Here is a 24,054-nt window from a genome sequence, read left to right as displayed (position 1 = left end):
AGAGGTTTTGGTTGTTGTGAGTGGGAGTGCGAGGCTGAAGTGGCTTAACTGCATCTCTGCTGGTGATTCTTATGTATATATATTTTTAATTCTCACTCAACCCTTGGAGGAGGAACAGTAGTTGTGAGGGGAACAGCAGTTAGTTGTTTTCCCAAGGCTCAAGCTTTAAACATAGTAGAGATTCTGGCTTAGATTTCTACAATATTGGACTTTACAGAGGTAAATAATTTTAGGTCATAGTTATGATAGGAATCATTTGTACACTATTTACTCTGTTTCAGACACTCTTCCAAAAACTTTATATATACTCTTTTAGTCCTCATGATAACTCTGTCAGGTAAAGAGTATATTATCCCTGTTTTATAGATAAGGATACTGAGAGACAGAGAAGTTAGATAATTTGCCCAAGGTTACATAGATTATAAATAGTGAAGCCATGAATTCAACCTAAGAAACAACTTAGTGTAGAGCACCTGTTCGTGTTAAAATTTTCACTTAATATTATGGAAATTTTCATATACAAACCAAAATAGAATATGAACTCCCCATGTATCATTCAGCCAATTTCAGTAGTTTTCAATATTCTGCCTTTTTTTTTTTATATCTTTTGTCAACTTTTTCTGTTTTTGATATAGTATCTGAAAGCAAATACTAGATATCATTTCAGCCATAAACACTAGAGTATGTATCTAAAATGGCTAATAGCTTTTAAAAAAATAATATAACCACACTATGAATATAATCACAATACAATCACAACCTAAAAAGTGAGGAATACAAGTGATTGCCTTTAAATCATTTAATGTATTTTTTATGTTCAGTTTTATTTGGTTGTCTCAGAAGTATCTTCTTAGAGTTGGCTCAATTCAGGATTTCAATATGTTCTACACATTGTTTGTTGGTATATGTCTTTTTTAAAATCTGTATTGGTCCTAACTGTGATCCTAACCATCTTTTTATAATTTTTACGTTTTAAAATGCTTTTAAAAATAAGCTTTTCATTTTGGAATAATTTTAGAAAAGTTACAAAGATAATATAGAGTCTCCATATACTCCTCCCACTTTCAATGTCCCCTAAATTGATTATCTTACATTACTATGGTACATTTGCCAAACTGAAGTCAGCATTTGTACAGTTTTTCTGTTAATGACCTTTTTTCTGATTCAGGATTCCATTAGTTGTCCTTCTTTCTTCTCCTCTTGTCTGTGATAGTTTCTCAGCCTTTTCTTGATTTTCATGATCTTGAATTTTTTGAGGAGTCCGTATCGCGTATTTTATAGGAAGTGCCACAGTTGGTGTATGTGATATTTTCTTGGAATTAGATTAGGTTTATGTATTTCTGGAGAAAATACCATACATATAAAATGTCCTTTTTAGTAACATTTGTATTTTTGAATAAAAAGTTCATCTGGTTCTAAGGTCAAAGCTATAAAACTAGGTACCTTCAGAGTAGTTTCAATTTCATCCCTTTCCCCTTCCTAGTCTTTTTTCTCCCTTCCCCTAAAGATGAATATTTTTATTAATTTTTGGTTTATCCTTTTAGTCTTTTTTATTTTTAATATTGACAAACAAACACACACACACCCCTGCGGTCCTATTCCCCTCTTAACACGGAAGGTAATGTTAGACCATGTTCTTAACTCCCATACTATGCTTTCTTTTTAGGACAGTTCCTAGCAATGACTCTTCTAATAAGGGCTACTTGTATTCAAGATGTTTTTCTGCTTTAAAAAATTAAATTTTTCTAACGAATAAGATTTTTTTCCTGTCTTTAAGATGTTTAGCACATATTATATGGTTTCTTTTTTTATTTACAGATATTTTCCAATTTATCCCTGGATGAGCGTTGCCTTTCTGCATCATTGGTTTGCAAGTACTGGCGTGACCTTTGTTTAGATTTCCAGTTTTGGAAGCAGCTGGATCTTAGTAGTCGTCAGCAGGTATATAGAATCTAATTCTAAGAAACGCAATTTAACTATTCAAAAAATCTTTATTCCTTTTCAGAAATCACTTCTTTCATGTTGTAGTTTCTCAAAGTAGTTCAACTGACTAATCTATAATTCTGCATTTAGTAATTTTTTTTCTTTGTGAATTTAAGTTATAGCTAGGTTCTTAAGGTAAAGATATTATTTAGTGTGAATTTGTAATTTTGGGTTGTTTCTTAATCCTGTTTGTCTTATTCCTGTTTGTCTTCCCTCTTTTTCATTACCTTTTTTAAAAAAATTAAACTTTCCCTTTTTTGGAAGGGTCATATCAATATTTGTTTTATAGTAGAAAATGATGGCAAACGTTTATATTAAATATACTACTGCTGATGTGCCATGTACTGTTCTACGGGCTTCATACATATTAATTCATTTTATCCTCCCCACAGCCTTATGAGTTGATACTATTATTATTATTCCTATTATGTTATTTTACTATTAATAATAGTAACTTTATACTATTACTGTAGATGAAGAAATGGAAGTGAAATGGGCTAAGATAACTTATTTTGTTTTTATTTTCCTTTTGATGAATTTTTAGTCCTCCCAATTGCGTGGCTGCCCCGTATGTTTATGTGGTGGCATAAATTAGGAAAAAACATAGGAGTAGAAGTAATAGTGCTTATTGCAAATAATTTGCAATTCTTCCTTTAAACTTGGTTGTCAGTACTTGGCATCAGAAATACATAAAATATATCCAATCAGAATAGTATTTTATAGAGTACTAAAACTGCTCTAAATCCTATGATGTTAGTAGTGGTGTGCTGTAAATGTTTAACAAGTGGCTTTCGAAAACAAATGAACAAATAAAAAGTCCTGATTTGTAATATTTGTCAGTTTCTGTGGTTCAGATACTTCCACTGTGGCTAATTTCCAGCTACCAGTTTGATGTCACTGAATGCAGTGATGTCATTGATTTGGAAAGAGGTGCATACTTATAGGTCCTGTGAGTTGATACAGGCCAACTCCAACATGTCACTGGTAATATGTGTATGTGTCTGTGTATAACACATATACTTTAAACAAAATGATCAAATTCACCTGCCAGGGTTTATAAAATTGGTGTCCAGGGAGAATGGTGAGTATTTACTTACACACTGTGAAATGTGAAATGTGAAATACGTATAATCTATTGGCTCATTCATTACTTAGGTACTCTTGGATGTCTGAGCAATTTGTTAACAAACTCAGACTAAAAATAGCTCTCCCCCTCTGCTGGTAGTTAGGTTTGGAGATGAAATATAAAAAAATAAAAAAAGGTGAGTATGTCAGAGTTTTAGCTTTGAAAGTAACTGTTTACATCTGTGGTTTTCCACCAGATATAAACAAAGATAGTTTTACCCTTAGCTCTTATTCCTAGTGCCACTGACCACTCCAGTTCTTTCCTCCTTCTGCTCTAAGTTTAATCATGTGCATTTTCTCTCTCCATTATTTTCTAAAAATTTTCACTTATTTGACATTCAATATTATATTAGTTTCAGGTGTATAGCATAGTGGTTAGACATTTATATACCTTACGAAGTGATCCCCCCGATAAGTCCAGCCCCACCCCCACCCCTGGCTCCATGCATAGTTATTACAATATTATTGACTGTATTCCCTAGTCTGTACTTTACATCCCCGAATCTCACCATTATTTTTACTCAAAGGACTCGATTAATATTAACTGGTTTTTGTTTTTTGAAATGTGTTTATTAGGCAGGGAATAAATAGAGGTTGATTTTTTAGAAATTGTTTTAAAAGTTCAGATGGCTATGTCAGTTTTTCACCAGATAAATTTTAAGTTTATTTATATTTAGCTTTGAGTCTTCTGCGAAAAGCTATTTGATATGGACATTTGCATGTAGTATTTGGTATGCTGATATACAAAATGACATCAATTTTCTTAGCTATGGATTAGTTATATGTGAGGTAGAAGTAGTAAAACAATTGAAATTTATGTACTGTGGTATCATCTAATATTAAGTGTAAAAAAAAATCAAGATTCATACATCATGATTACTGATATAAACTATTTGCTGGGTTAAAAGAGTGGTAAGAAAAGCTGCAATAGGACCATTTGTGACAACATAGATGAATCTTGAGATTATAATGCTAAGTGAAATAAGTCAGACAGAAAAAGCAGAGAACTATATGATTTCACTGATATGTGGTATATATACCAAAAACAGCAAAAGAACAAGACAAACAAATGGAACAAAAACTCATAGACACAGACAATAGTTTAGTGGTTACCAGAGGGTAAGGGGAAGGGGGTGGTAGATGATGGTAAAGGGGATCAAATATATGGTGATGGAAGGAGAACTGACTCTGGGTGGTGAACACACAATGGGATTTATGGATGATGTAATACAGAATTATACCCCTAAAATCTGTGTAACTTTACTAACAATTGTCACCCCAATAAACTTTAATTAAAAAAGAAAAGAACAAAACATTCGAAATCTCAATAAAATTTTGTGGAGAGTTTTTGGTGAGTTTAAAGGTTTAATTAAAGTAAGTTATTTTCCTGACAAGTATAGATTTTTAGGCTTTTTATGAAAACTTATATATGTATTCTTTCTTGGTGTTTGTTGACACCACTCTGACACCAAATGTGTGGAGATTTTTATATTCTAACAGCAAATTCTCTGACACCAACCCGGTGTCCAACAATTCAGTTCAATTCTGACACTAACTCTAGGAGTTAGCATAGACCTCACAGGTTAAGGGCTCAATCCCTTAAGACTGTCCCCACTTTGTATACTAGTCACAAGTCCCAGGAGCAACTTGTACTGATAAATTTGGGAGTCCCTTCACCTCTTCCTTAAGTTTGATAATTTGCTAGAATGACTTATAGAACTCAGGAAAATACTTATGTTTACTGGTTAATTATAAAGGATATAACTCAGGACCAGTCCAAAGGAAAAGATATGTAAGGGCAAAGTATTAGGGGATAGAGTGTGGGAGCTTCCATACCCTTTCGAGGCACATCACTCTCCCATCCCTTTGGTGTGTTCACCAATCCAAATGCTCTTCAAATCTTGTTGTTCAAGAGCTTTTATAACCTAATCTTCAGCTCCACTTCTCTCACAGGAAGTCAAGGAATGGGGTTGAAAGTTTCCACCTCCTAATCATGTGGTGTTTGGTCTTTCTGGTGACTAGTCTCCATCCTGCAGCTATCTAGGAGCCCCAAGTTAAGTCATTTCATTAGTATAAACTCAGATGTGGTCAAAAGGGGGCTCGTTATGAGTAACAAAAGGCATTCCTATCAGTCAGGAAATGCCAAGGCTTTTGGGAGACCTGTTCAAGGAACCAGAGACATAGACCAAATGTATTTTTGTTATACCACAGTTCGTGTTATTCTGTAACATTAAGTGTGAAGGTTTCTTTTGATTGTGGTTTTTATGCTATAATCGAATTATTGTTTATTGGGGAAATTTTAATAAAAGAACAGAAAATAAGTTTCTACATTTAGCAAAAGTTTAAATTTATTGCTTTTTTTCTCTCATAGGTCACTGATGAATTATTGGAAAAAATTGCATCAAGAAGTCAAAATATAATTGAAATCAACATTTCTGATTGTCGCAGTATGTCTGATACTGGCGTATGTGTTCTAGCATTTAAGTGTCCTGGACTTCTTAGGTATACAGCCTACAGGTGTAAACAGCTTTCTGACACCTCTATTATCGCGGTTGCCTCTCACTGTCCTTTACTTCAGAAAGTTCATGTAGGCAACCAGGACAAACTAACTGATGAAGGACTCAAACAGGTAAATTTTAGCATCTATAAAATGATTTAACTCATAATAACTAAAAATGTTTTCTTGCAGCGATACTTTAAAAGGTTGTTATGTTAAAAATAATGCTCAGAGACTAAAAGAAGTCATATTTTTTATCTACCCATGGACATTTGTTTGGGTTAGTGATCTAGTGTGCCTTTGTTAATAATAGATAAATTAACTTGGTTGTGTTTTGTAGTGAGTGCCTGACTTTCTGTGACTGGCCATTTTATTTATTCTTTTGTTGTAATATTTAAATTTTGTATCAAATTTTGCTTTAGGTAGCAGAAGTACGCAGTTTGAGTCAGCTTGAAGTTTCAAAAATTAACTTCTAATTTCCCTTTTACAGTACTAGATGACATACCTACATGCTTTATCTGTTTAAAGGCATAATTGGAAATCCAAGTTAAAGAGTATACAGTGAAGAAAAAGGTAGAAATTACATTTAGTACAATAATTGGGTTAAAAATAGTATCATATGTATTTTATGTTTGATGCACTTCCTTTGGAAATGGTATTTAAGGTTTCTTGTCTCAGAGTGGATTATTTATTCGATGACTATTGAATGGATTCTATGTGCCAGTCCCTGAATTTGTGGATATTTTGAATATTTAATAATATTCCTGCTATTGTACTAGGCACGTTTTGTATTTTTACATTTAGACCTTTAAGTAACTTTGTGCAATAGTTGATATTAAACTCATTTTGTAAAGGAACAAATTAAGACTTAGAGAGAGAGATGAATTTGCCTAATGTTTAGCAGATGGTTGAGCAGGGATTTGAAGCCTGGATTCTCCAAAGCTTCTATTGTTTTTCCACGTTTCCAGTGCAATAGACTGTATTCTTCTAGACCTCGAATAAAGGAGCCTGCTCCATGAGGGCAGAGGCCATGCACACTTACCACTCTTTCTACAGTACCCTCAGCACACATTTGTTGAAAGAAAGAGTTAATTAATAATTCCATTCAAGAACTTTGTCAGGATTAATGTTTAAATTAATTGGAATGCAGTCCAAACACTTCCCAGTAAAAGCAGAATGTCAATAAAATCCTAGATTTAAATCTGTTATGAAGTTAGCAATAAAATGAAGATCCCTAAATTTAATGACTACAGATGAATAACTTAAACCTCAGTATTGGAAGTTTGCAAAAGACACTATCCTGAATAGTACTGAGTATGTCAATCCAATTTATATATTAAGAAGGCTACAATTTATAAGGGACCCTATTTTGTCTGCAAAAGCAAATTGTGCAGTAACAGTCTTACTTATTTTAACATTTGTCATGATTCATTTCTGCTATGTACAGGATTATTCACTAGCAAAGCATTTTATGAAATTCTTAAACTCTTAAAAACAAATTAATTTTTAATGGGGAAATTATAAATATTATGGCTAGAGCATGTTTTTTGTGTGATGGAAAATTTCCAGTAAATTATACTTAGCAATGAAACATTTTTAAAACTCTACATATTTATTAAGAAATGGATTAAATCTGTTATATATTTAAATCTGGTATAACACAAATTAGGTACCAGTTGAACAGACTGCTAAGGGTATTTCTTATAAGAGTAAGATAGTTATGGTTGAAATAGAAGGAAACTAGAAAGTTCTTTAAGGAGCAAGACTTAATATGCCAGTCAAGTATTATGAATTTATCTAATACTTACAGCTTTGAGACTAATTATGTAAGTCTTCTCTAGAATGTAAGGTATTTTGGAACCCATTAATTTATGATAGATTAGATGTTTGCTTCAGATTTGCATGGTGTCTGAATTATGAATTAGTTATATGTAATATAACAATCTGATAGAAGTAGTAAAACAATCTAAATCTTTCTCATCCATAAGTAATTTTTTTAAGTGACTGCATTGCAATAAGTAATTACATAGGAACCTCACTGCAGTGTAGAGAGTAATACTTTATTATGCTTAAGACTGTACTGTATCTGGGTGTGTCTTATTTTAGCCTCTCTTCAGATGGAATAGTGTTATAATAGAAAGTGATTTAGTAGAAAGAGAATGACTTTCATATAAACGTAAAATAGAAATACAAGTCTTGTGAAGCAATACATAGCCTTATGTACAGTGCACACTGATGTTTTCTATTCTATACTATTATGTTAAATAAATGTTGGCCTTGACCCACTCAGTAAATTAATTTCATGATCCAGTGATGTTGGATGAGTTCTGCTGTGGAGTATATTACAGTTTTAGTGAATGAACAATTTAAGAATGTATAATAAAGTTTTAAAAGACCTAGGATGGAACTATTCGTAATTTATGAAATTTCCTGGGATTATTTTTTCTTTTTTACTCAAAAACACAGCAATTGATTTGCATTTTTGATTCTACAGATCAAGTTGCAGGGTTTTTGGGGTTTTTCATTTGCTCTTCTGGTAGTAAAATCTTACAAGTGTTTTAGAATGGTATACATGTGTTTTATTGATAATGTCATCAAAATGCATTTCCATCGTAACTACTATAATTTTGACTGACTTTAGCAAACACCACATGAATGTGTTTTTTGACTTCAGTTTATAAAAGCAGTTACGTAAAGCATTTCAATTTGGAGTTCTAATGGATCTAAAATTTAATATTTTAATAATTGCATTCTATTTAGCAGTGTTTCTCAAACTTATGTTGAAATACCTAAAAGTCAGGCTCTTTTTGGCCAAATACTTTTTATTGTAAAATACCACCTTGAAATCTTGATATTTTTATGTTCTAAAAACGACTCCAAATAATTGTACTCATGGAACATATTTCTAATTATATACATCTCATAAAATGGCAATCATGTATTATGGGGAAAAAAGAGTTAGTTAGTTAAGAATAATAGGCTATTTCAGTTTTTCTAGTATTTTATTACCATCTATCGCTTGCCAGCAGATGAGATAGCAATAGCCAAAGTATTCAGATAAATGCAAGAAATTTTATCCTTTAAGTTAATATTTTATGTGATTCTTTGTATTTCATTTTAGCAGTTTGACACCTCAGTCCAATTCATGCATTTCTGTATAGATTTCTGGAAATAGTCACTATAAGCATTTTCTCAAATTAAAATGGTACAAAAATAAATGTATTAGTGAATTTCAGTCTTGCTATATTATGAATTTTTAGGACTTTGAACACCAGTGTGTAGACTGACATCAGCAAAATGGCAAAGTAGGCAGCTCCAAAACCCCATTCCTCCACAGAAACATTGAGAAACAAGCAGAAACTTTCAGAACAAACTTTGCCAGAAGTCTGGAAAACAGTCAGTACCAAATGCTGAACGAAGAAAAAAGCACTTGAAAAGCTTTGTAGTATTTTAAATTGTCAGTGCCCTACATGCTACTCAACTTGGCAACAGGTTTGAAGACAGCAGCTCATGGATATATCATAACTAGTGTAGACCAGTGTGAAACCCAGGTCCCTGGTTCCAGAAGGAGCAGAGCAGACTTTATTCACTAATTACTGTATTTGTGTATTCTGACCTGCCTTGGAGCTTCTTGAAGGACAGATTCAGGGCACTCAGATCTGTTTCACCTAAATCAGAACTTATTCAGGGTGGAAAAGCAGTGGAAATTGATTGAAAACATTGTAATACAAATGAAAAGACCTGCAGATATTTGGGGCAAAAGATTATAGCTGATTCATGCAACAGACCACCTAAGTCCTGATAGGAAAAGCCAGGGAGAGAATTTCTTTGGGAAATTAGGACAAAGATTTTAAATCAGTTATCTTAAATATACTCAAAGAGCTAATGGAAAGCATGGACAAAGAACTGAAGGAATTCTGGAAAATGATGTAAGACCAAAAAATACTAGAAATTATAAAAAAGAAGTAAATAGGAATTCTGGAGCTGAAAAATAGAATAATTGATATAAAAATTTTACTAGAGGGACTCAGCATCAGATGTGAGGAGGCAGAAGACAGAACCTGAATGTCAGACAATTGAAATTATCGAATCTGACAAGCAGATAGAAAAAGAATGAAGAAAAGTGAACAAAGCCTAAGGGACCTGTGTGATACAGTGAAACTGTAGAACACTATTTGCATTATGGGAGTTCCAGAAGAAGAGAGAGAGAGGCAGAAATTATATTCAAAGAAATAATGGCACAAATTGCCCAAATGTGGTGAAAGACATGAATCAATCTACACATCTAAGAAGACCAAACTCCAAGCAGGATAATGTCAAAGAGACCTATGTTGAGACACATAATAATTTTAATTTTCAAAAGCCAAAGCGCAATCTTGAAAGCAGCAATAGAGACGTAACTCATTTGTAGAATGGATCCTGAATAAGATTAACAGGTGATTTCTCATCAGAAACCATGGAAGCCATAAACTAGTGGGCTGACATATTTATGGTGCTGAAAGAAAAAAATGTCAACAAAGAATTCTGTATCTGGCAAAACTGTCCTTCAAGAATGAAGGTGACATTAAAATATTCCCAGATAAACAAAAACCAAGAGAGTTCATTGTTAATAGCCTTGCCTCACCAGCAGTGTAAAAAGAGTTCTTCAAGGTGAAATAAAAAGAGATTAGACAGAAACAGAAAGACATTGAAGAGAAAAAGAGCTTGGATGTATATATAACTACATAGGTAAATTTAAAAATAGTTTTATTGTACTTTTGGTTTGTAATTCCTCATTTTTTTCTTACATGATTTAAAAGGCAAATATATAGAACAATAATTATAAATCTGTTAATGGGCAGCTGTGATAATAACAGTATAAAGTAAGAGGGATAGAGATGTACAGGAACAGAGTGTTTGTATACTATTAAAACTAAGTTGGTATTGTTCAAATTAGGCTGTTAAAAGTTTAAGATATTATAATCTCCATAGTAACCATTAAAAATTATTAAAATATATGTAGGAATGTAATGGGAAGGGAATCAAATGATATATTGCCTAAAATCTACTAAATACAAAAAATGAAGTAATAGAGGCACTGAGGAACAAAAAAAACCACTATGACATATAGTAAACACAGCTAAATGGCAGAAATCGCTATCAGTAATTACTTTAAATATAAATGGATCAAGCTCTCTAACAAAAAGGCAGAGATTGGCAGAACGGATAAAAAATAATCAACTGTGCATATAAAGTCTACAAGACATTCATTTTAGATACAGACACGAGTAAAAGGGTGGAAAGAGATACTCCATTTAAATACTAATAGCCAAAGAGATCTGAATTATCAGAAAAAAAATAATTTTAAGTCAAAAAAAGTTTGCAGGAGACAAAGTACGTCATTACATATTGATAAAAGTTTCAATTCATCAAGAAAATATAACAATTACAAAATACTTGTACCTAACAACAGAGCTTCTAAATGTATGAAACAAAAATGGAAATACTTAAAGGGAGAATAGACAGTTTTCTACACTGATAGTTTGAGACTTTGATACCCCACTTTCGATAGTGGGTAGAATAAACAGACAGAAGATCAACAAGGAAATAGAGTGAGTAATACTACAAAACAATTATACCTAACAGACATATACAACACACTATATTCAAAAAAGAGGAATACACATTTTTCTCATGTGCATATGGGACATTCTCAAGATTAGACCATATTTTGGACTACAAAACAATTTTTAATACAATTAAAAAGATTGAAATCATATAACTATGTTCTCTGACATCCATGAATCAAATCTAGACTCCAGTAACAAAAGGAACACTGGAAAATACACATATTTGGAAATTAAAGAATACATTCTTACACAATGGGCCATACAGGGTCTGACAACTAAGTTCGGGAACTTGTTGCAACAATGTTGCTAACCTTTTATGATATCAGAGGGATTATTCATTATGAATTTGTATCAACTGGACAGTTAACCAAGTTTACTATTTGGAAGTGCTGAAAAAGCTGCGAGAAAAAGTTCGATGACCTGAACTTTTCACCAACAATTCATGGCTCTTGCATCACAACAATGCACCAGCTCACATGGCACTGTGAGGGAGTTTTTAGCCAGTAAACAAATAACTGTATTGGAACACCCTCCCTACTCACCTGATCTGGCCCCCAATGACTTCTTTCTTTACCCGAAAATAAAGGAAATATTGAAAGGAAGACATTTTGATGACATTCAGGACACCAAGGGTAATATGACGACAGCTCTGATGGCCATTCCAGAGAAAGAGTTCCAAAATTGCTTTGAAGGGTGGACTAGGCACTGGTGTCGGTGCATAGCTTTCCAAGGGGAGTACTTTGAAGGTGACCATAGTGATATTCAGCAGTGAGGTAGGTAGTGCTTTTTCTAGGATGAGTTTGTGAACTTAATTGTCAGGCCTCATACACCTAAAGGAACTTGGAAAAAAAAAAGAGCAAATGAAACAAAGCTAGCAGAAGGAAGAAATTAATGGTCAGAGCAGAGAAAAATGAAATAGAAAACAGAAAAAGTATAGAGAAAATAAATGAAACCAAACTTAGTTTTTTTGAAAAATATCAACAAAAATGACAAACAACTAGATTGTCTAAGGAAAATGAAGATTGAATTTACTAAATCCGAAATTTAGGAGTGGACATTACCACCAACTTCATAGAGGTAAAATGGATCATATAAGAAAATTGTGAACAACTATGCACCAAAAACTGGATAGCATAGAACAAATGGGCAAATTCTTACAAATACACAAGCTACAAAAACTGACTCAAGAGGTAGAAAATGTGAATAGACTTGTAACAAGTAAGGAAATTGAATCAGTAATAAAAATCCTTCCAACAAAGAAAATTAAGGGATCAGATACCTTCTGTGGTGAATTTTGCTAAACATGTAAAGAAGAATTAATACCAATCTTCCTCATACTCATCTAAAATATTTAGGAGACAAAACTTCCTATGAGACCAGCCTTGCCTTGGTTCTGAAGCAGATGCTACAATAAAAGACAACTACAGACAAGTGAACATAGATGCAGAAAATCTTAAGAAGATACTAGGAAACAGAAGTCAGCAGCATATTAAAAGGATTATATAACATGACAAAGTGCAGTTTATCCCATGAATGTAAGAGTAGCTAACCATTAAAAAATTAATCAATGTAATATACCACATTAGTAAAATGAAGGAAAAAAACCCCACATAATCATTTTAATTGTTATAGAAAATGCATTTGCTGAAGTCCAACATCTTTCCATGATAAAAACACCCAGTTAACTGGGAATAGAGGTGGTGGTCTTCCACATACCGTGTTTCTCTGAAAAGAAGACCTAACTAGAAAATAAGCCCTAGCATGATTTTTCAGGATGACATCCCCTGAACATAAGCGCTAATGTGTCTTTTGGAGCAAGAATTAATATAAGACCTGGTCTTATTTTCGGGAAATACAGTAATAAAGGCCATATGTGGCAGAACTACAGCTAGTATTTTACTCAGTGGTGAACAAGTGAAAACTTTATCCCTAAGTTCAGGAACAAAACAACGGTGCCCACTTTTGCCCCTTCTACTTAATATTGTACTAGAAGTTCTAGCTAGAGCAATTAGGGAAGAAAAAGTATTGAAATCCTTCCAATTTGGCAAGAAACAAATAAAACTATCTCTATTTGCAGATGACAAGGTTTTATTTGTAGTAAACCCTAAAGAATTATCTCTCTCTCTCTCTCTCTCTCTCTCTCTCTCTCTCTCTCTCTCTCTCACACACACACACACACACACACACACACACACACACAGCTATTGGAGCTAATAAATAAATTCAGCAAAATGCCAGGATACAAAATTAATGTGAAAAAAAAATCAGTTTTATTTTTACATAGTAGCAATGAAAAATCCAAAAAAGTTATTAAAAAAAAGAATTCCATTTAAAGTAACATCTGAGAGAATAAAACATTAACCAAGCAGATGCAGGATTTATGTACTAAAAACTATTAAGTAAACATTTTTGAAAGAAATTAAAGAAGACCTAAATAAATGGAATGATATCCTGAAATCATGAATTGGAAGACTTAATATTGTTAAAATACTACCCAAAGTGACACACAGACTCAGTGCAATCCCTATTAGTACTCCAGTAATGACTTTTGCAGAAATGGAAGAAACCCATCCTACAATTGATAAGGAGTTTTAAGAGCTTCCGAATAGCCACAGGAATCTTGATTAGGAAGAGTAAAATTGGGAAGATTCGTATTTCTCATTTTTAAAATTTACTACAAATGTGCAGTAATCAAAAATGTGATACTAACCTAAGGATAGACATAGAAACCAGTGGAATAGAATTGAGACCTCTCATCTATGGTCAGTTGATTTTATTTTTTTTATTTTTTTTTTACCACAAAGCCAAGACCATTCAGTGTGTGTGGGGGGCTTTGAGGGGCGGGGGGAGGGGGTAGAGGGTAGAACACTTTTCAAGAAATGGTGCTGGCAAAATTGGGTGTCTACATGCAAAAGAATGAAATTGGACCCTTTATACCATCTACATATATTAACTCAAAATGTGTCAAATACCTAAATTTAAAAGTTGAAACTATAAAACTTTATAAAGAAAATATAGAGTTAAATATTCATAATCTTGGATTTGGTAATGGTTTCTTTACTATGACACCAAAAGCGCAGACACAAAAGTTAAAAGAAACATGTAAATTGGACTTCATTAAAATTTAAACTTGTGTGTTTTAAAGGGTAATCTCATTATGAGTGAACAGACAACCTACAAAATTGGAGAAAGTTTTTCAAAATCATATATATGATAAGGATTTAATATCCAGAATACATGAAGAACTCCTACAACACAACATCAGCAATAAACCCTCTCTCAAAAACAAAAACCCTCAGTTGCACAGTAAGCAAAATACTTGAATAGACATTTATCTAAGGAAGGTATATACAATTGACTAATAAGTGTGTGAAAAGATGCTCAACATTAGTTATCAGAAAATTGCAAATCAAAAACCACAATGTGGTACCATTTCACACCTACTCTGATGGATACTAAAATAAAGACAAAAACCAGAAAATAAAGTGTTTCTTTGGATCTGGAGAAACTGGAACCTTTGTACATTGCTGGTGGTCAAGGAAAATGGTGTAGTTGCTGTGGAAAACGGTTTAGTGGTTCCTCAAAAAATTAAACATAGAACCATCCTGAATAAACAATTCTTCCATATATGTTTACATATATAAATATACATACATACATACTTAGTCACTAATTTTCATAGCAACATTATTTGTAACGGAAGAGGTGGAAACAGCTGAAGTGTACATTAAGAGATGAATGAATGAACAAAATTACACACACACACACAATGGAACAATGGAATATTATTAAGCCATATATAGAATGAAATGCTAATACATGTTACCACCTGAATGAACCTTGAAAACATATGTGAAGTTAAATAGGCCAGACAGAACAAATATTGTATGGCTCTACTTATATAAAATATCTAGCACATGGGGTGGCTGGATGGCTCAGTTTGTTAGAGCGCGAGCTCTCAACAACAAGGTTGCCGGTTCAGTTCCCACATGGGATGGTGGGCTGCGCCCCCTGCAACTAAAGATTGAAAATGGCAACTGGACTTGGAGGTGAGCTGTGCCCTCCACAACTAGATTGAAAGACAACAACGTGGAGCTGATGGGCCCTGGAGAAACACACTGTTCCCCAATATTCCCCAATAAAATTTATAAAAAACCCAAAAGACTAGCATAGGTAAATTTATAGAGACACAACGTAGAAATTTTTGGGGGCTGGAGGAAGTGAGGGAATGGTTAATGGCTGGAGAGTTTTTGTTTGAGGTGATGAAAACATTTTGGAGTTAGTCGTGATGGTCGTAGCACACCACACACAAATGTAATATTACTGAATTATGCACCTGAAATATGGTCAAAATGGCAAATTTTATGTTACATATATTTAACCACAATAGAGGGAAAAAAAGAAACATCTAATTGTTTTTAGATTCTGAATTTCTGTAAGATAAAGGAAAATGTCAGGCTTACCTAATCTGTCTTTACATGTTCCAGTGATATTTAGTCAACTAGGGAAAGAGCAGTTATGTAACCTTTATTGAGCCTCTACCATGTGTCAGACACTATTCATATATTCTAACTACATATTCATATGTTTAATTTCTCTGTTGATTCACACTCTGTGAGTTAGGTATTATTGCCTTTTTATAGATGAGAAAGCAATTACAGAAATCCTACGTAATTGATGTAAAGTAGTAAGTGATAGGGCTGACACTCATTCATACCTAGGGGTATCTAGAGTATACACGTAGCTCATTCCCTCTCCTTTTCAGATGACACGATTCTCGTTTTATCCCTGTAAATCACAATTGATGTTTATAACGAGACTGAAAAACCGAAGATCTTGAAAAGCCTTCTTTATCAAAATGTGTTACGTTTAGGTAGTTTAATAATTTTTCACTATTCTCTTTCTAAATTAGTATCACAATTGTCAAAGGAAAGTAAATATGTTTTGGGTGGTTTTCATATGACAGGCATTGTGTGCTTTCATATATGTTATCCAATTTACTCTTCACTACAACACTGATGTGGTATTTCAAGATGAATAATGGAATCTCTTGGAAGTTAAGTCACTTGCCCAAGTTGGTGTAGCTGGGAGAGTATGGAGACAATATTCTCTTCCAGTTCTGCTAGATCTCCAAACCATAGGTGGTATCATACCTAGGATTTTAAGCTGGGGTGTCCCATTCAATGACTAGAGAGAACATTCATCTATAACTGTAAGTATACAGCCTTCATTTAATGTCAACAAGGCTTTTTCCTGGAACTTTAACTTTATAGCCCTTCTAAATGTTCCCTTAGCATGAATCCTGGTAAGTAGTGTTCTAGTAGCTTCCTTCTTTACCCATTAATAATAATTAATAATGCTATATAAAATTTGCTAAGCACTTTTATGTGTCTTGTAGTTGCCAGTAAGCGTTTCTACTTGCATTATTGTTTTTAATCTTCTCAACAATCCTGTGAGGTATAAGTAGGTGTTGTTATGATTTAGCACAAGCCTTCTTACCTCATGGGCCTGAAAAAGGAAGTTGGTCAGTTAACTGAAAATCAGAGTCATGGAAATATTTATTGTAAACATTTTAATTTTAAAAAAAGTATATAAATGTAGATTCATTAGTCTTTTGATACAGGATCAAGGCCATTTTCTTGAGCAAGAGATTGCTACTTCGAGTTTGACTTTATCTGTTTTGCTTAAACTATAACCATGACATGGCATCCGTGATTTTCAGTTGTTTTTTCATTGAAGTGGAACAGGAGCTTAAAACTATTTATGAAGCAGTAAGAGTGCAGCAGCTTCTTTTAGAATATAATTTTCCCAATATTTTATAATTTTATAGTTGTCTTACCCAAAATTAATTCAGTAGCAGTTGATTATGGCTTGCTTTCATTGAATGCAAAATATTCTACCTAGTTTTTATAGCAAGAATTTTCTTTTTCCTTCTCATTCAAATCAGTTTATTTAATATTTAATGTAATTATGTTGTAAAAATTGTAATTAGAAAAAACAGGTTTGGGAACAAGCATCACTGCCTCTTGGCAGTTTTTTCCGAGTTTTATTGATACTTGCTCTTTCAGTGTGTCCATTTTTAATGTAAAATATACATAAAATTTGCCATGTTAACCATTTCAGAGTGTATAATTCATTATCATTAAGTAGACTTATAATGTTGTATAACCATCACCACTATCTATTTTTTTCCAGAACTTGTTTGACATTCCAAATAGTAACCCCATGTCTATTAAACAATTTCTATTCTCCTCGCCTCCCTGCCCCACTCCCTTTTAGGCTCTATTTTCATTTCTGGCTCTATGAATTCTAGGGCTCTTCCTCATATAAGTGGAATCATACAATATTAATTCTTATGTGTCTGGCTTATTTCACTTATAATGTTTTCAGGTTCATCTATGTTGTAGAATGTATCAGAGTTTCATTCTTTTTTATGGCTCATTAATATTCCATTGTCTATGTAAACCACATTTTTTTTCTTATTCAATTGTTGATGGACACTTAATAACTTCCTATGTTTTTAAAGTTGCAAAAATTTTAATCATAGTATTTTCTTAGTTGAAACATTAATAATAAGTAAAGGTTTTTGTGCATTGGTGCTAAAATAGCATTTTTGCTGGTTTTCTAGAAAATTAAACATCTTTTGAGTGTATAATGGACTCATCAAATGATTATTCTATGTATGTTCTGAATTTTCATTTACTCTGAATTTTGATTATACATCATGCCAATACAATTAAAAAGATAGTATTGACACATATTTTGGGAGCTCATATAGCATATTTTCATTGTATGGAATGATTCAGTTTTAAATAAGACAAAGTTAAAAATACAAATTTGGGTCAGATATAAAGTGGGTCAGATTAGAGATAGTTTGAAAAATTTGCTTTGCTTTCTTCCCTATCTCATTGCCTGTGCTATTCTACAAGTAATGAAACTAATGAATCAAATCATAAAATTGTCATTTTTATAATTTTACAAACATGAACAGTTATAGTTGGGTGAAGTTACTAGAAGATGTGGATTGGGTTTTATTCAGTGTTCTTTTTTGAGTGTACTACCATGTTTCCCCGAAAATAAAACCTAGCCGGACCATCAGCTCTAATGCGTCTTTTGGAGCAAAAATTAATGTAAGACCTGGTCTTAGTTTACTATAATATATAAGAACAGGTCTTATTTTACTATAAGACCAGGTCTTATATAGCATAACATAACATAACATAATGTAACATACAATACTGGGTCTTATATTAATTTTTGCTCCAAAAGACGCATTAGAGCTGATGGTCCGGCTAGGTCTCATTTTCAGGGAAACAGTAGTTACAGTGGAGATAGATTGGGAATGGAAAGTAGAAGGAACAACTTCCCTGTTCTATTGAAGGTGGCACACCTCTTGTTTTTAAAATATTTTCTCCCCCCCCACCTTTCTTCCGTTCCCCCCCCCCCCCCCCCCCCGCCACCCCCAGTTCAAGCCGTTGTTTCTAGTCTAGTTGTGTAGGACACAGCTCCCTGGCCCATGCTGGTGTTATGAATCTTAAGCTCCGCCCCCCCCGCTGAGGCAGTCGGTCACCAGTTGTCAGCCACTCACAGCAGCTCACGGTAGCTCTCGCCAGCTGCTGGCTGCCAGCCACTCACGCTGGCCGCTGGCCACTCACACTGGCCACTGGCCACCCATGGTGGCACACGGTAGCCCATGGCAGCACACAGCATCTCACTGCCAATCCACTCACGCTGACCACCGGCCACTCATGGCGGCACACAGTAGCCTACAGCAGCACATAGCAGCCCATGGCAACACACAGCAGCTGGGGCGGACTCACGCTGGCTGCTGCCCACTCACCTTGGCCACCAGCCACTCATGGCGGCACATGGTAGCCCACAGCAGCACACAGCAGCCCGTGGCAGCACATAGCAGCCCGTGGCAGCACACAGCAGCTCACTGTCGGCCACTCTCGCTGACCACCGGTCACTCATGGCGGCACACAGCCTACGGCAGCACATAGCAGCCAATGGCAGCACACAGCAGCTGGGGCGGACTCACGCTGGCTGCCGCCCACTTACCCTGGCCACCAGCCACTCATGGCGGCACATGGTAGCCCACAGCAGCACACAGCAGCCCGTGGCAGCACACAGCAGCCCGTGGCAGCACACAGCAGCCCTTGGCAGCACACGGCAGCTCACGCCAACCTCCTGTTCACGGCAGCCCAGCTCCAGGGAGAGCCATTGTTCACAATCTTAGCTGTAGAGGGCGCAGCTCACTGGCCCATGTGGGAATCAAACTGGAGGCCTTTGGCGTTAGGAGCACAGCGCTTGGACCGGCCTAAAATATTTTCTTAATATTGATTTTGAGCAGCTTTCATGTGACATTGGAAGACCAATTCTTATTTTTATCCAGTGGGTCCCATGTTGTAGTTTCAGTTGTCTAGCTTCTTTGTTGATTGAAATATACTCTTACTAAGGTGTCTATTGTAAAAAATAACCCAGTAAGAACAGATAGCTTCTTAAAACAAATTCTCTTTTGCAAATTCCCAAGGGTAGTGTGCAAAATTTTAATTAAAATTGGAGATGCTGGGAAAATCACCCCCCGACATTTTATAGAAAAATTTGAAAAATACCTATGGATGTTTTTGAGTGAATTTGTTAATAATCTTGAATGATTGTTATAAAAAAGAAAAGGGTGAATGAAGTACAATCCATTTTCTAATATATTTATTTGCTCTAGTCCATTTGTAGTTGTAATTACTGCCAAAATGAATCACGTCTTAATGGGTGGATGAACTGGCTTCTTTTAAGTGAAATGACCACCAACACCCTTTTCAGTAAACACTTCTCTTTAGGATTGACTGGTGGGTGCCCATGATACATCACTGTTCTTCTTAAGTTAGAGGAGAGTGGCTGTTAGTCGTCATCTCACTTGCACTTTTCCTAGGGAACCAGATACTAGACTGGTATTTATAAAAATTCAGAACGTTCCTGGCATGAATGCCTAGTACAAGTTGGAATGAAGTACAGGCTGGGTGTGAATGGAGAGGTGGTGTTGGACTGAAATTCCACCAGGTTTAGCCCTCCCTTAACTGGAAGGGCCCTCAGGCAGCAGCAGTTTTCCAATATCCAACCACGGTGAGTGGTGATGCACTCCAGTGAGCATCATCCAGATAGATACTCTTATCTGTCGAGTAGTTAGCATTTCAGAGTGCTCTTTGGTAGGGTAGAAGGTATTATGGAGGTGATTTTGAGGGGTTTATAGACCCTTTAGGTACTGTTTGCTAGGATAAAAGTTAATGGAGGTAAATTGTTTCCTTGATACAGGAGGAGATTAATTACAGTTTAGATTTCCTACCCTGGGCACTGGTTCCTATGGAGGTTGGTTTTGGTGGGTTTCTGTTTTGGCAAGTTGTGATTCTCTGTAGCCACTTTTTTGTCTCTCCAATTTTAGGGGTAGTGGTGTTCCCTGTAACCTCTTTTCTATGACAAATATAAGAAGAGTTGTTGATTTTTTATTTTGTTCAGCTTTTTATTTGTTGTTGGGATGGAGTGGCAGCTTCTAAGTTCCTTACACGCTGGTCTGGATACTGGACAATGGTTTCTTTTTTAAAAAAACAGCATTGCAGAGGTGACTGGTTAGCTCGGTTGGAGTGTGCTGCTGATGGCACCATGGTTGCTGGTTCGGTCCCCGCATGGGCCACTGTGAGCTGCGCCATCCTTAAAATAACAGCAAAAAAATGGCATTGCAATTAATTACTGGATGATCATCTTGCTCTTGTTTACATTCAGTTTGATTTTTCATTTATTTAAAACTTTTATTTATTTTAATTTTTCCAGGACCCATCAGCTCCAAGTCAAATAGTTGTTTCAATCTAGGTGTGGAGGGCGCAGCTCACAGTGGCCCATATGGGGATCGAACCGTCAACCTGGCTGTTATGATCACCGCGCTCTAACCAACTGAGCTAACTGGCCGTCTATGCCTACACTCAGATTTATGTTTTAATAGAGTAGATCTGTGGAAAGACAAGGGCTTCCCAAACTCCCTAACTGGGATGATGTGGAATAGGTCTTACTCTAGGGCCTGGTTCTAACTCTGTAGTACCACCTGTTTGGGGTCTCAGCTGGACTCCAGGGCTCTTATTAGGAGCTCTCCATTTTGGCACTCTCTTCCTGGATAGAGAAATCTGTATTTAGAAGAACTGAATACCTCTTCTACTGTTTCTAGGTAGAGGACTAATTGTGTTAAATTCAGGGCCTGTTAACCCGATGTTCTTATAGGGCTTGGCTGATGCTGTCTGTGAATCTTTTTCTATGGCTGAAAGGTGGTTACAGCATAGAGAGATTTGAACATCAGCAAAATTGGGACATATATTGGGTGTAATGATTGACTCTAGTGCCTGGATTTCCTGGAGCATCACGACGTTTATGGTTGGTAATGGTGATTAGTGCAGATAGGCACTGGTGCTTCTGCAGGTTTGCCTGTTACGTCCTGTGGTGATGTCTAAAACTGAACGTCAGTTTCTGCAGTGAGACTAAATGATAGTAATTATAATTATAAATGGTCAGTTGTCCCTAATAAGTTGCTGGGGCTCCCATGCTGCTGCTGTCTGTTGAGACCATCCACATGGTTCTTTTCTGTGTACTGCTAGTCATGTGGTCCCTGCCTCTATGGAAAGTCACTTGTTTGTAGATAAAACCACCAAAGCCACTTGCTAAGGTCAAAACACCAGGTAATCAGCTTAAATCTCTCTCCTAGGCTGCAACAGTATGACTTACCTGTCTTAATCTGAGACTCTACTAACCTATCCACACATAGTGATGTCTAAGACCCTGCAAAATACCTTCATCGTTCCTTTTTTGTATGGATTCTGTTATTTCTCAATGATCCTGGCAGGTGTACTATGTATTGAGGTCTCCTTACTCCCCAGGATGTGAACAAAGTGACAAATAAGACAAAGGAATAGTGACAGAGGAAAAGTGTCAACTTGATTACTCAGAAAGACTAGATTGGAGAATGTTTAGTAATATAGTTAAGTGGGCTTGTTAACTCAGTGCTGGAGTTTGGCCGTCTGACCCACTTGTCAGCTAGGCAGACAAGCAGAGTGGACTGTCTGTGCAGAAGTGGAGATTGCTTGCTCCCTGTGGGCAGTTTGTTCCCAAGGAGAAGAAGGATAGAAATGAGCTGAACAGGTCTAGCTGATTAAACACAAACTAACCAGTGAGGAGACCAAGAATTAGACTAATTGAACTTCCTCCAGAAGATGGAAGCAGTAATAGAGAAGAATTTCCTTCCATGTCTGTTTGTATTTTCTTGATTTATTCATTTTAGACCATCTCTACTGATTCCTTGCTATGGAAGTTGAGGAACTGGCTCACTTACCCTTTCCTGTCTGCTTTCTTCTCATCCTTCCAAAATAATTCTGCTATAATTTTGGTTAAATAAGTATTCAGTATTCGTATTTTACAGTCATGTACCTACCTTCTTTTCTCTATAGAATTTTGTTTTTATTGGAATTAATAAATGTCTGTCTGTCCCCTTCAGTGTAGTTTCTAGACTCAACAGTAATGAAACCCAAAGCTTTTTTCCAGTTGCATTAGTGTATCTATATGTAGATACTTGATCAAATTTATCTTCTTAAAGCAGATTTTCCTGGGATAGTCTGAGGGCTGCATGCTGGACTTCTTGTGTATAAGTGCTCTTGCATTAGTGCTCTTCTTAGTATCTTACCTTCACCATTATCCTTAAGGTTTTCCTCATCTGGCTGTTATATTAGATATTCTGTTACCCATATATCACATGTTCTTTCTCTGGGTGTACTCTTATGCTTTCTAGCGCACAGATTCTAATAATGTCTTAATAAAGAATACATGGGAGGTAAATCTTTTGAGAAGTAGCATGTCTGAAAATGTTTCTGTTCTACCCTCACACTTAATTCATAGTCTGAATCCTGAGTTTAGAATTCTAGGTTTGAAATAAATGTCCTTCAGAATTTGATGGCATTAATCTGTTGTTTTCTTTCAGTGTTGTTAAAAAGTTTGATTCCTTTTTGAAAAATCCTTAATCCTTTGTATGAAATCTGTTTCTCTCTGGACATCTGTGGCATCTTTTTTTATATTCATAATTCTGAAATTTTATGATGATTTGCCTTGCCCATGGGTCTGTTTTTGTCATTTGTGCTGGACTCATGAGTGAGCCCTTCCAGTCTGGGAGTCTGTGTGTGGCCTTTCATCCTAGAATATTTTATAGAATTAATTCTTTGAATTCTTCCATATTCATTGTATAAACTTTCACACTGTGCCCACATTTTCAGCAGTGTGCTTCTGCCTTCAGCCATGAATGATGTACCCCAGTCCAAAGACACAATGTGTTACCCTCCCCAGCGAACTCCAGTCTTTTGCTATTGTGGGAAAGCGGACAAGGTCAGGCTGTGCAGTAATGGGAGGTGATATCAGTGGTTAACTACTTCTAAAGAAAACTTTCCAGAATCCAGTGTATTTGGCATCAGCCTCACTCTCACGGCCAGACATATGTGAACCTATTGGGAGTTCTGTATTGATTATCAAGTTGCTTCTGAGCCTGGCCTATGATTGGCTTTGGATTGGCTTTCTCAGGTCTAAGTAATGTGCCTTTGTACATTTGTTCTAGAAATATATGTGCATTATAAGCTCTATCAGTGGATATACAGGACATGATGAATACTGATGAAGAAAAACGACATTTCATGGTACCTGCAACAGCAGTAATGTTATATGAAATTATCTTTGATTTCTGTTGTCTATCAAGTCACATGTATTGCCAAACACTGACATTTTTTATTTGTTTGTTTACATTAATAAATGAAGGAAAGGCTAAAG

The 24,054-nt window shown here is 35.3% G+C and overlaps 1 protein-coding gene across 2 annotated transcripts in view; it reads left to right on the top strand.

Annotated features, from left to right (window-relative positions):
• Positions 1-24,054, top strand: part of FBXL17 (F-box and leucine rich repeat protein 17) — a 456,881-nt gene that overhangs the window by 13,217 nt on the left and 419,610 nt on the right. For both annotated transcript variants that reach the window (XM_019727982.3, XM_088796664.1), the window contains exons 2-3: positions 1,819-1,941; positions 5,480-5,737. In XM_019727982.3, coding sequence (XP_019583541.2) covers positions 1,819-1,941; positions 5,480-5,737 — 381 coding nt within the window. The remainder of the gene's footprint in view (positions 1-1,818; positions 1,942-5,479; positions 5,738-24,054) is intronic.

Source organism: Rhinolophus sinicus, chromosome 3 (assembly GCF_057876585.1).
Source record: "Rhinolophus sinicus isolate RSI-liver-muscle chromosome 3, RSI-T2T, whole genome shotgun sequence".
Lineage (NCBI taxonomy): Eukaryota > Metazoa > Chordata > Mammalia > Chiroptera > Rhinolophidae > Rhinolophus > Rhinolophus sinicus.
This window is presented reverse-complemented; position numbering and strand designations above follow the sequence as displayed.